At 46.5% G+C, this 12,538-nt stretch overlaps 2 protein-coding genes across 7 annotated transcripts in view; one reads left to right on the plus strand and one right to left on the minus strand.

Moving 5' to 3' along the window:
- The window catches only part of TBC1D2B (TBC1 domain family member 2B), a 113,893-nt gene that overhangs the window by 80,178 nt on the left and 21,177 nt on the right, over positions 1-12,538 (minus strand). The gene's annotated exons all lie outside the window — the stretch shown is intronic.
- The window catches only part of SH2D7 (SH2 domain containing 7), a 43,799-nt gene that overhangs the window by 19,900 nt on the left and 11,361 nt on the right, over positions 1-12,538 (plus strand). For all 4 annotated transcript variants that reach the window (XM_025208381.1, XM_025208382.1, XM_025208380.1 and 1 more), the window contains 2 exons: positions 7,490-7,684; positions 8,304-8,393. In XM_025208381.1, coding sequence (XP_025064166.1) covers positions 7,490-7,684; positions 8,304-8,393 — 285 coding nt within the window. The remainder of the gene's footprint in view (positions 1-7,489; positions 7,685-8,303; positions 8,394-12,538) is intronic.

A 12,538-nucleotide genomic window follows, 5' to 3' on the forward strand; every position in this document is an offset into this window, starting at 1 on the left:
GGGGGGTGAGGCCTCACTGGGGAACAGTGTCATGCAGAGTCCCAGCGCCAGAGGGTGCAGCGACGGGGGGGTGAGCAGAACCCAGCATCTGAGGGTGCAGTTAGGCACCTATATACCATCAGCGAGGCATGGAGCGTGAGAAAGGGACAGTTTGAGTCACGCATCTAGCCCATAAGGCTTGGGGTGTCCTGCGAGGCACTTACTTAGAGAGGGACTCAGCAAGGGGTCTACGAACCCACACAGTTTAGTGGGGTCCACCAGGACTGTGACTGCAAAGCACCTTGAGGACAGCCTCCCTATCTACCATCTATTATCTGAACCATCAAGATGTGGCAGGAGAGAATAGAAGGTGCCCATTGGGTGAAGCTGACAAGGTAACAGGGCCCTATAGACATCATGGCTGTCCCTAGGGACCCCACCCCATGACAGTTTTATTTATACACACAGACAGACAGATATATACACACTAGCCTATGGCCCATAAAAAATGACGGCAGGTGGGGACGGAGCGCCACTACCCACCGCCCCATGCTGCTGCCGCTCTGCCTCCAGCCCCGTGCTCCCCCCTCACCCCCTGCATCCGGCTCCATGCACCAGAGCGGGGGTGGGAGGGGGGCAAGGCCAGCACCCCATGCCACCACTGCCTCCAAGGAGCAGGGCTGGGGGGGGAGCGGTGTGTCGCGGGGCACCTCGCTGCCCCGCTCCTAGAGAGGGGAAAACTGCTGGGGGAAAAGCCCTAGCAGGGATAATGAGTGCAGCTGTGAGGTGCCAGGGCAACCCCAGATAGATTAACTCCTACCTGACGGCAGTCAGCTGGTAATGTAGGGTAGAGCCTGGCTCCTATAAAGCCTGGAACCAAGGCTAGGCTGGGAGTTCCCCGCCAGCAGCCAGAGGGGCAGGAGCTCACGGAGCTAGGATGTGAGTACCGCTCGAGCAGACTGAAGGGTGGTGGCTCTGGGACACGGAAGCTATGTTGTTACAGCCAGACGGTCTTAAGCTAAGTTATAGCCAGGAAGCTTGTGGTTTGTTTCGTTAGGGTTGGTGTTTATTACACCGGTGGCTAGGGTGAGGCTATAAGGGGTTGGAGGCGGCCTCATGGGGACCCCCAGAGGGGTGGGGGCCCCAGCGCCTGAGGAGGGCGCAGCGTACTCATTGGGGACCCACAACGAAGGGCGAGGACCCCAGCGCCAGAGCAGGCGCAGCATACTCAGAGGGGAACCCCAGCGGTGTGGGAGCCCCGGCGCTAGTGAGAGCGTGGCATTGTTAGGGAGCCCCAGTGGGGGCACAGCGAGCCCCAGAGAGGGGGTGGCATTATTAAGGAGCCCAGTGGGGGCACAGCAAGCCCCAGAGAAGGGGTGATAGCATCAGGAAGCCTGGCGCGGGCATGTAAGGAGTCCCCGTGAGGGGCCTTATATTAGAGAAGGCCCGGGAGTGGGCTAGACCACAGAGGAGGCCCAGGGGAGCGGGCGTGTATTTTGACAGACCAACATCCAGTATATCTGCGAGGCTTGGGGCGTGGTATTAGGGGTTGGTAGGAGCCACACATAGCCCATAAGGCTAGGGTGCCTGGAACGCACCCAGTTTACAGGGAGACCCCCGGTGGGTCCGGGAGAACACGGGGACGGAGGTCCCAGCTAACCGTGCCTAGGAGACATAAGGCAGCCTCTCAATTTAACTCAAGATCAAAGACGTGGCGGACGAGAATAGAGGGTGCCCTTGGGCCGAATAGGCACGGAGAGGGGGCCTTAAGGAGATCACGGCCCTCCTGTAGGACCCTGCCGGACACGGTTCACCCCCCAAATCCGACCCCTCAGTCCCCACTGTCATGGCAGCACTCCACCGTGTGTTTTTTGTCTGCAGAGCACTGTGATTGGTTGTTTCAGTCAGTGTTGTGATTGGCTGCTGAGACAACCACTCAAAGTGTGAATAAAGCATTACGGACAGACAGAAAGACAGACTAAGGCTTTTATTATATTAGAATTACACACACACACACACACACGCTTACTTTTTATATTAGAAATACCATGTCTTGGTTTTTGTTTTGTTTTTGTTTTTTTTTTTAAATCAGTTTTGCTAGAAGAGGTCTTTGAAGACAAAAGAACTTGAACAAAATCTTTTCAGCCTTCACCTGAGGTATCAAGGGTGTTTAAACATTTAACAAAATAGCTTTTTTTCCCCAAGGCGTTTGAAAGGAATCTGGGTCAAACAAGTATAAAATAGAACTAGATCCTTAGCTGGTATAAACTTGTGTGATTTCTTTCAAGTCAGTGGTCATCAGCTGAATATCAGACCAATTAGTTTGAAAGCAGTCTAGTGAAAAAACACATCCTTTCACTTCATCAGGTTTCAGTTGCTTAAGATGTCACAATCCAACTAGTTTTCTAGACTTGGTTCTTGGCAAAACACGAAATCAAGACCCAATATTTCTAATGTAATAAGCAGAACAAACATTAAAGGAAAAAATGCCCTTCACATGTCCCTCTATTTTGTATGAGAGCTACTTCATCACTTCTAACAAAACTTGGATTAATTCCCTAAAAGTTCTGCATGTGCACTGACCTCATTCTGCCTTTTCCAGGGGATATTGCTTGGTCTCAGTCCTGCAAGTATTAATTTGTTTGAACAATATTGTAAGCCAGTTGCCTAGCCTACTGGCTTCTGCACTGGGTTTTGCTCCCTAGGAAGTTCCTCAGCCAGTCTTCCAGATAAGAGACAGTCCTCAAGCAACATACATGCAAACATAAACAAAACCAAACCCTTCTGCCCTGTCTTGGGCACTAGGAGGGCAGCCCTTGGCTCTGGGCCCAACACAGCAGCTTGCCCCCTCCCTGTAGCAAGCTCTTTTGCTCAAGCTTGTTTACTCTTCTGTGAGCTTTGCTCTTAGTAGGACACACCCTGCCTACCAAACATCCTGCAGTGGGGCTTACTATGTTCTCTTTTAAAAGGGACAGACTGCTCCACCGCTCTGTTACACATCTCCTCTCCCCCACACCAAGTGGAGTTCCAGCTAAACTAAACACCTTTCATTCCAGTCCTATTTCCCATGTTCCTTTTTTCATATGAAAGAAATAAACATGCTTGAGTTCCAAGCCTGCTCCCACCAAAGCCAATGGCAAAACTCTCCGGTGAGATTTTCACTCCCATTCAGTCCCTTTTATGCTGAGTTAAAAAGGCTGAAACAAGTGTAAAGGGATCCTAAAACCTGTGGATCCCACCATGGGAGCATTCTTCTACTAAATACACTGCAGAAGACAGCCACAGGCCGTCTGCAGAAAACCCCCTTGGAAATTTTAGTACAGGGGACAGGCTAAGAGGGAAGCAATGTTAGTCTCAGTGCTATACCATAGCACTAATCTGCTTTAGGTCTTAAGGACAAATGACAAGAAGCATCGGAGGAGACATACAGAGTCTTCAGACCAAAATTTCTTAAACATTGACTGGGATATCAGCTGTCTTGGTTTTTGGATGTAAAAAATGGAGACATGTTTTGGATATTCTCTAGCATCCCAGCTCCAATGCACATCACATGGGCTACATTACACAAACTAGTTTAAGTGATCAGAAACTGGTTTAAACTTGTAACAGAACAGATGTTCAGTGCACAAAAAACAGTTTGAAAATGGCTGAAACTGGTTTATGCAATGTCTGTCCCAGACCCCTTGCTGGTTTAAGTTAAACCAGACTCCCCCCAGCATCCCGGCACGCTCTCTGGGCTGGACAGGGCACTCTGTTCCACAGCAGAGCTGGTCCCTCCCCTCTGCTCCCTGGCTGGAGCTTGGCAGAGACTGTAGATATATGCCTGGCTTCCCCCCTGCTCCTCACCTTCCCACTCTTTGCTAAACTGGGATTGTCCCAATCCCTTTGCCTTACACAGACACCTCTCAGCATTAGCCAGCAGACCACATGCTGGCTATGGCCCTTGCTGTGGCAGACAGGATAAAGGCAGAAGCAACAGGTAGCCAGTAATGTCCTTCTGTTGTTTTCTTAATGGGCTGATAAACACTGAGTTATGGGTGATAAACACTGTGTTATCAATTCCCTACTGGGCTGGTCTGAAGAGTGGGGGGGATGACCCCTTCCTAATCAGAATGTCCTGCTGGGGCCTGGCCACACCCCCTCAGCTCAGCACTGTAGAAGGGAAGGAAGGGCTGCTCTAGCGCCCCCAGCTTTTAGCCTGAGCCACAGCAGGCATGTGCCTGCATTTCTGGGAAGTCTGTACAATTACAAACTGATTCAGCCTAGCCAGGTTAGACTAACCTTTAAAGATTGAATCAATTCAGGCTCAGGCTTTTTGAATGTCTAGCTCTGGTGTTGTTGGTGCTTCACAGATGACTCAAGCTATGTATCCAAAAAAAAAAAAAAAAAAACAACTCAGCAGTTGCTTCCAAAAAATGTGGGCAAATTAAAAAAAAAAAAAAACCTGGAATAAAGGATCTGATGATGAAAGAGCTTGTGCCTTGGCTCTAAATCAAGAGTTCAGATAATCTGCACTTCTGTGAAACATGAATACTCACCATTTGCAATAGCTATTTTTAACTCCTTGCAAATGAAAGAACAAAAGCAGTTGTTTCCTAATGCAAAGTGTAATAGGCTTTAGTCAAATGAGAATATTATTTCTTTCTTTACAAAAAGAACAGAAGATAAAATCATGTTGTAAAAAGTTTTAAAATGCTACACGCACACAAATACACATATTATTTGCCTGAAGGAATAAAGCAAGACCAGAATGTTCCTACAAGAACAATGATTTAGGTAATAGCAGATGTAAGTAAATATTTAAAGCCCCTGGCATGTTTAATACTGAAGAGGAACAGCTCAGATCAATCTATTCTCCCCGAAGAAGTGTTATTAGGGAGGTTTTCTAAATGCTATATTGCATAACACAGTTTTAAAAATTGTGATAGTTAGAAATTAAATCTTACTGTTATCTAAGGCTGAAGCTGAAACGGGTCTCTGAAGCAAACAGAACATGGACACCAGAATCCAAGCTAATTTCATAGTTTGTCAGGGAGCTCTTTAATGTGACTTTTTTAGAACCAGAGCCACTGCTCTCTCTTATGCCTTGTACTGGGTAAATTCTTCTCTGTGTATGTACAAGGCCCAGAATTAAACTGAACAGCAGTGGTTCTACTGCATTGGAAACAGCAAAGGTTGTAGTGATGTTTTGGGAGGAGGAAAGGAAAGAAAATAAAAAATATCAGTTTTCCAAAAAGAACTGCATTTTAATTTTGGAAGAATCCACCCTCTATAAAAAAAACCCTACTTTAATGCTCTTTACCTTTCCGTGGTAAATATGTTAATGTGGTGAACACATTTGTTCCTGTTTTTTGCATTTTTATGCATGCAGGAGAGAACATTCTCATTGGGTTAAGCTAACAGAACTGCTTCAAGTACTTAAGCCCAAATGTTCTGAAAGCAAAAGATCAGGGATATACCAATCTGTACATACCAAACTGTGCTTGTCAACAGTAAGCTGTACCAGGCAGCAAGAGGATGTCACTGCACCTCCACCTCCTGCTATCTGGACTGGCTTTCTATATATTCTAAGTTCTATTCTCCATCCACCTAAATGGGCCTTTGTCATTAACCTGAAACCCTCAAAAATTCTTTTCTGGCTGTAACTTCCTTCTTTTGGTAGAATCAGATCCCAGATGTCTTGTTTATTTGAAAAACTGTCATTTTTTTCATAAGTGCGGTTTCCTAGATTTAAGACCATCAGCATGACCAATATGTAACTATAAAGGTTTTCATCTAGAAGATGTAATACCTATTTTAATCTGTATTCTGCCTTGCACTAAATCTTGTTCACTGAACAAGTTACGAAGACTATTAAAATGTTTGGAGTTGTTTAGATTTTGATGTCTCTTTACAGGGGGCCAAAATTATAAGTAATAAAGTAGGTTCCCTCATGTGGCAGGGGCAAGGGAGATGCTGAGCCACGGGGACCTGGTGGCAACGGTGGGAGCCCCACGCCACAGATATCGCTGGCGGTGCCGTGGTGCACCGAGCCACAAGAGCAACAAGAGCTTGGCCATGGCGGTGGGTTCACCACATTGCAGGACTCATCAACAGTGTTGTGGCATCCCAAGCCACAGCCAACAAGGGCCAGGAAACTTGAAGAAAAAAAAAAGCTGGTGCCAGCGTGGACGCACTTTGTAAGCACGTGCCAGCACCGATTTGCCAGCAGGGGCAGTGAGGCAGAGATAAAAGCCCCATGCTCTGGTCTGACAGGGGGACCAGAATGAAGTCCCTGGCAGCCAAAGGAAGGCTGCGGCCAAGGCGGAGATCCCGGGAGAGAGGGTTGGTGGCAGCCTCTGAGCGAGGCGCTGCCCCACGCACTGACTCAGAGGAGTCAGTCCACTTACCTGGAAAAGAGATGTGGAAGTCCGGCCAAGAAGAGTGGAGAAGAGACAGTGATAAACTTACAGGACAAGATGAGAGTGATGACTGGTAACAAAACTGCATCTGTGCAACATCAGAGTAACAATGGGTTGGCGCTAGGTGGGGTGTAGGGAAGGTGGAGCCCCAGTGTCCTCATGCTAACAAGTGGCCCTAGCAACACACCACTGGGCTGGTATTAACAGCAGTCCCCAAGAGTAAAATTTGATCAAAGACGTGGCAGGCGAGAAGCACTGGTGGTCCGGGTAACTGGTGCCAAGAGTCAAACTGTCAGGCTGCAGGACTGCAGTTGGCTCTGGGTGGCTAGAAAAGCTTAAGCAGGGAGCTCAGGACAGGCAAAGCAAGTTACACCTCAATTACCATGTTTAGAAAGTCCATTAGTTAAGACAATTTATTTAGTTCACTCAAGGGACCAATGGCAGCTGTAGAAAAATCTAAGAGAAAAATCCTCTTCCTAGATCTACACGATAAATCTCAAAGGTGCTAGTGTCATACAAATCATCATATTCTGCTTTCTACTAAATACATACAGGGTGCATCTACACATCACCCATCTACACATTGCCCATTGTTACTGTGCCATGCTTTAGTATTTCCACCTTTGGAAGTACTAAAGCATGGTGCAGTAACCACCCATACTGGGCTAGGCGTGGAGTGCATGGTTAGTTTTAGCCACTACTTCTCCATAGCAGTGTGCTAAAATGGGGGAGCATGCTCTCTACAGTGAAGTAGCCACTGGTCACTTGCAGACTTACATGATAGCTAAGATTACATAGCACATCAGTATGGTGACAGAGTGACATGTAGACGTGCCAACAATGTGTACTCGCATTAACTTTGTTCCAGAATATAAGAAAGTTCTATCATATTTATTAGAGAAGATTTTTCCGTAATGTCTTTGTAAAGGGAAATGACAGAATATATATATTTGAAACAATGACTGCATTGAGCATTTGTTTTTATCTGACTGGTGAGCCATATTGCAGGGCATAAAATAAGCAAATGAGATCTCACGTTGCCCATAAGACAGATGACAGTAGAAGTTTACACAGCTGAATTGTTCTTTTTCTCCCTTCAAATGCTTCAGGTTCATTCTTCATGATAGGATGGAGAACAAACATCAGCAATTACTTTTAGCAAGGGAAGCAAACACAGAAATTGAAAACCAGTCCTCTGAGCTGCTAAAAGACCTAGCATTGAAGTGGTTTATGGACACGCAGGCTCCTCTACTATTACAGAATGGTACTTTACCTGAATGGTTCCACGGATTCATTACAAGAAAGTAAGACAACCTATAGTCATGTAGCATAGCATAAAATAGATTAAATAAATATTTCAGTTAAATGCTTCTGTTTTCTGAAATATGAGAGGGTTCATGATTAGATTTAAGCTTACTTTGCAAAAAAAAGTAGCTTGCCAGTGACTTTTATATATGGACAAAGCAGGTATTCAATGAGGTAACTGTTTTGTCACCTAAGTGTTAAAGATTAATATGGCAGACAAGGTTCCTTGGGTGAATTTGATATCTTTTATATGTACTCCAAAGAAGCAGGAGCCCCTGAATATATAATTATTTTTTCAGCAGCTTTTCTTGTATTTTACATTCTCTGGATGCCCAGTGTCAATTCTGGAAATGAATTATAACAACCTGGGGGAACTCAAATAATTTTCTGGCAAAAAACTAGAAAAAAATTAAAGTTTTTGTTTTGTGATGGCGGAAGAAATACAGGAAAGGTATTTTTCATGCTAGAAATGATTGTAATGGCTATTGACTTGTTCAAGTGTTTTCAGTGCAGTGAGCCAGTGCATTTTATGTCCTGAGTAATTATTAGGAATATTACCGCACTGGTAGAACTGGATACCAACTTAAAAATTCACTGTAAATTGCTCTATTCCTACAGGCAGACTGAAGACCTGCTTACAGACAAGGACCTTGGCTGTTTTCTTATCAGATTAAGTGACAAAGCAGTTGGGTATATTCTGTCCTATAGGTAAGACTGAACTTCACAGAAGATAAAAAGGTGCTGCTTGCTGATTGGGAAATTGGTATTTTGCTTGTTTTCACATATCGTGATTAACATGCCCTTTCTACCTCTATGTTTGTTTCCTTACCCATGTTGGCATCAATTTTGCCTTAAAACATGAGGACAGCTCTTACTAATATTATCCTCTAGCTCAGTGGGGGCAAAGCTTTTTGGCAAGCATGCCACAAGTTAGCCCCATACTGTCCTGGAGTGCTATTCCAATCCCCTTCCTCTATTTGATATCTTGTTATACTTTCTGGTCCTTGCCCTGTGCTCCCTGACCAATCCACTACTCTGCTTTCTGCTCCCTACCTGATTTGCTGTTCTGCTTTCTGTTCCCTGCCCTTTCTGCCTCTGTATTGTCTGTCCCTGCCTTGATCTATCAGGTGCTAAACATACAGGCTGAAACTTGTGCTGCAGGTTGACTACCTCTGCTCTAGCTAGTGTAAATAGTCCAAAAAAGAATAAAGATGTTTAAAAACATGTCAGCAATGTATACACTGGTAAGAAATGTCACATCTGCATCTACTGGGGAAGTCTATAGTCATAGGCGGCAGAAGAGGGGGGCTAATGGGGCTTAACCCCCCCAAACATGTGGCAGTTGTAGGGCTATAAGGCAGCCTGGCCATGGGCTTCTGGCAGCTGCAGCAGGGGTAAGGGAGGGAGTGGGACTGGAGTAGGGGCAGGCATTGCACAGCTGGCAGAGTGTGGGAGGGAGCCGCAAGCGGCTTGTCCAGGGGATGCGGCTCCTGCTGCTATATGCACCCCGGAAGGCACCCGGGGCGGGGGTGACACCAGATCTACGTGGGGTGGGCTACGGCTGCAGACTGGGGTGCAGGCTCTTCCCGGTGGGGGCTGCACTCGGGGTGGGTGGCGGTGGTGCTGGGAGCAGGGCTTTCGGGGTGGGGAGGCCCTGTAGCCAACACAAAATTTGCCATATCTCCCCCAAACCTCCCTCCCAGTGCTGCTGCCACCCACCTGGAGCACAGCATGGCCTGACCCTTCCCACCACCACCACTGGGAACAGTCCAGCCCAACTCCAGCCCTAGCCATGGCCACAGCCCACCCTGCCTTGCTCAGATTCAGGGGCATGCACCCCCAGTGCCCTCCAGCAGTGGGTGCAGCAGTGGGAGCTGCCACCCCTCCCCGCACCAGGTGCCTCCTGGACAAACCACTTGTAGCTCCACCCCACACCCGCCCTGGCTGTGCAGAGCTTGCCCCTGCCCCAGCCCCAAGCCCCAGCCCCACTCTGCCCCTGCCCCTTCCCCCACAAACTTACCTGCTGGGGCAGGCAGGCATGTGTGCATGCATGCACTCAGCACTCCCAAATAATTTTTGGCCATCTGCCTATGTCTACAGTAATGACTCTTATCTTTTGTAATGTTATATTCACTAAGGACCCAATTGAGAACACTTGCACTATATGTATGGACATAAGGAGCAAAACTACCAAGGCTTATTTAAAACTGATCATTCTATTTAAAAAGATAAAACATATCAGAAAACTCGATTATCAAGCAGGGGCTGCTGATCTGATAAGTCTAGCAAGAGGTGAGAGGAACATGCAAAATAAGTCTGCTGACCTTTAAAAGCTCTGAGCTATAGTATGTAGAGCAGAGTCATCATGACTTTCTATGGTCAAATGCAAAACTGTTTTGTGTTTCCACTAGCACGTTAAGGGGAATTTTCATCACCTTTTCTCACACTCCAGCAGCACACCTCTTCTTTGTTAGACTCACTATGAATTAACACTGTTTCTCATCTAAAAGGCTGGTGTTAAACCTCATACTGCTGCTTACCAGAAAGTTTCAGTAGTTTACTCAATAGCTAGCAATTGGGTGATGGTTTTTTGAACTTTAATTTAGTTCTAATTTAGAGGCAATGGGTTACATAGTAGAAAGGTAATGGTGCTTGATTGGGCATTCAGGCTGATGGGCCAGAAAAATTTAATGTAGCTTACAACTAAGTCAAAGGCCTCTGAATTGGGCCTTTATATTTCACTTGTGGGACCATACCAAAACCAAAAACTTTCTTTGGCTAGAGTTAGAAGTATAAAGTAATGCATGCTTCTTTACAAGATTATTAGAAAGCAATAATTATCCTAAAAGCAAATGTGTGAGAATGAGAAAATTTAGAAAAAGAACTGGAATTTCTCATTTCTCCTGTGGTAGAATGTCCTTATACGGTTTGTCAAGGAAGTTTTCTTGGGGCCATAGCTAATGGCCATAGAGGTTGTGGAACAAATTCATTCCAGGTCTGTAGAATGAGAGCAGCATGTGCGAATCTTATCAGAAGATTTAATAAGTACAGCAGTGTTTCCAGCACGTATAGGCAAGGTAGGCGGGGCAGATTGGGAAGATGCATTTTTGGGCTGCAGGAAGAGAACAAGATTCATAGACGTTAGGGCTGGAAGGGATCTCAAAGATCATCAAGTCCAGCCCCCTGCCCCAGGGGCAGGAAGTTAGCTAGGGTCAAAGGATCCCAGCAAGTGTCCAAGTGTTTCTTGAATAAGTCCAGAGTAGGTGCCTGCATCACCCCTGGAGGGAGTCTGTTCCAGGTCTTGGGGGCTCAGACAGTAAAGACATTTTTTCTTATGTCCAGCCTAAAATGGTCTTGTAGGAGTTTATGACCATTGGTCCTTGTTTTTCCTTGAGGTGCTCTGGTGAACAGATGTGCTCCCAGATCCTGATGCACACCCCTTGTGTACTTATAGGTTGCCACCAGGTCCCCGCTGAGCCTGCGCTTTTCCAGACTGAAGAGTCCCAGGGCTCTCAGCCTCTCTTCATAGGGCCTATTCTCTTGTCCTCTGATCATGCATGTGGCTCTCCTCTGGACTCTCTTGAGCTTCTCAACATCCTTTTTGAATTGAGGAGCCCAGAACTGGATGCAGTACTCCAGCTGTGGCCTCACCAAGGCCTAGTACAGCAGAAGGATGACATCCTGAGATTTACTTGAGAAGCATCTATTGATACAAGCCAGGGTTTTGTTTGCTTTACTAGCTGTGACATCACATTGGTGGCTCATGTTCATTTTGTGGTCAATCATGACCCCCAAGTCTCTTTCAGCAGTGGTGCTAGCAAGCGTAGCACTGCCGAGCCTGTAAGTATGCCACGGGGTTTTTTTTCCCCCCCAAGGTGGAGTACCTTGCATTTATCAGTATTGAACGTCATTAGGTTTGTGTCTGCCCACTTACTAAGCTTATCTAAGTCAGCCTGGATCACTAGCCTGTCCTCAGGTGTGGACGTTATGCCCCAAAGTTTAGAGTCATTGGCAAACTTATCCAGTGCACTGGACACCAACATCCACATCATTGATAAAGATGTTAAAGAGAACCAGTCCAAGGACAGAGCCTTGGGGAACACCACTGGTTACGGAGTGCCATAATGACTTGCTGCCATCAACCACTATTCTCTGGGTCCGACCTCGGAGCCAATTTTCTAGCCATCGGACTGTGGTGTAGCCAAGGTCACATTTGGCCAATTTTTCCATGAGGAGGTCATGGGACACCAGATCAAAGGCTTTTTTAAAGTCCATCAATCTCTTCTCCCTTGTCCAGGTGATATGTCACCTGGTCATAGAAGGAGATGAGATTGGTCAAGCAAGACCTACCTGTGACAAACCTGTGCTGGCTATCCCTAAGCATGTTGCCCTCAGCCAGCTTATCCAGAAGGGTCTCCTTGATAAATTTTCTCGAGAATCTTACCAGGGATTGAGGTCAAGCTGATTGGCCTGTAATTCCCAGGATCTACTTTCTGCCCTTTCTTGAAGATGGGTACCACATTGGCCTTCTTCCAGTCTTCAGGTACTTCACCTGAGCGCCATGAATTTTCAAATATTTTTTGCCAATGGTTGAGCTATGACACCTGCCAGCTCCTTGAGTACCCTCGGGTGTAGTCTGTCAGGACCAGCTGACTTGAAGGTGTCCAGCCTCTCAAGGTGATCCTTTACTAGATCAACACCGATGCTGGGTATAAATACACCCTCACCCTGGCTGTCCCACATCTTGCTAGGCAGGGTGGTCCCATTGGATTAATGAAAGACCGACACAAAGTATCCATTAAGCAGGTTGGCCTTTTCCTGGGTGTCAGTTTTCAACTGTCCCATTTGGTTCA

This window comes from Alligator sinensis, unplaced genomic scaffold, assembly GCF_000455745.1.
Source record: "Alligator sinensis unplaced genomic scaffold, ASM45574v1 scaffold954_1, whole genome shotgun sequence".
NCBI classification, from domain to species: domain Eukaryota; kingdom Metazoa; phylum Chordata; order Crocodylia; family Alligatoridae; genus Alligator; species Alligator sinensis.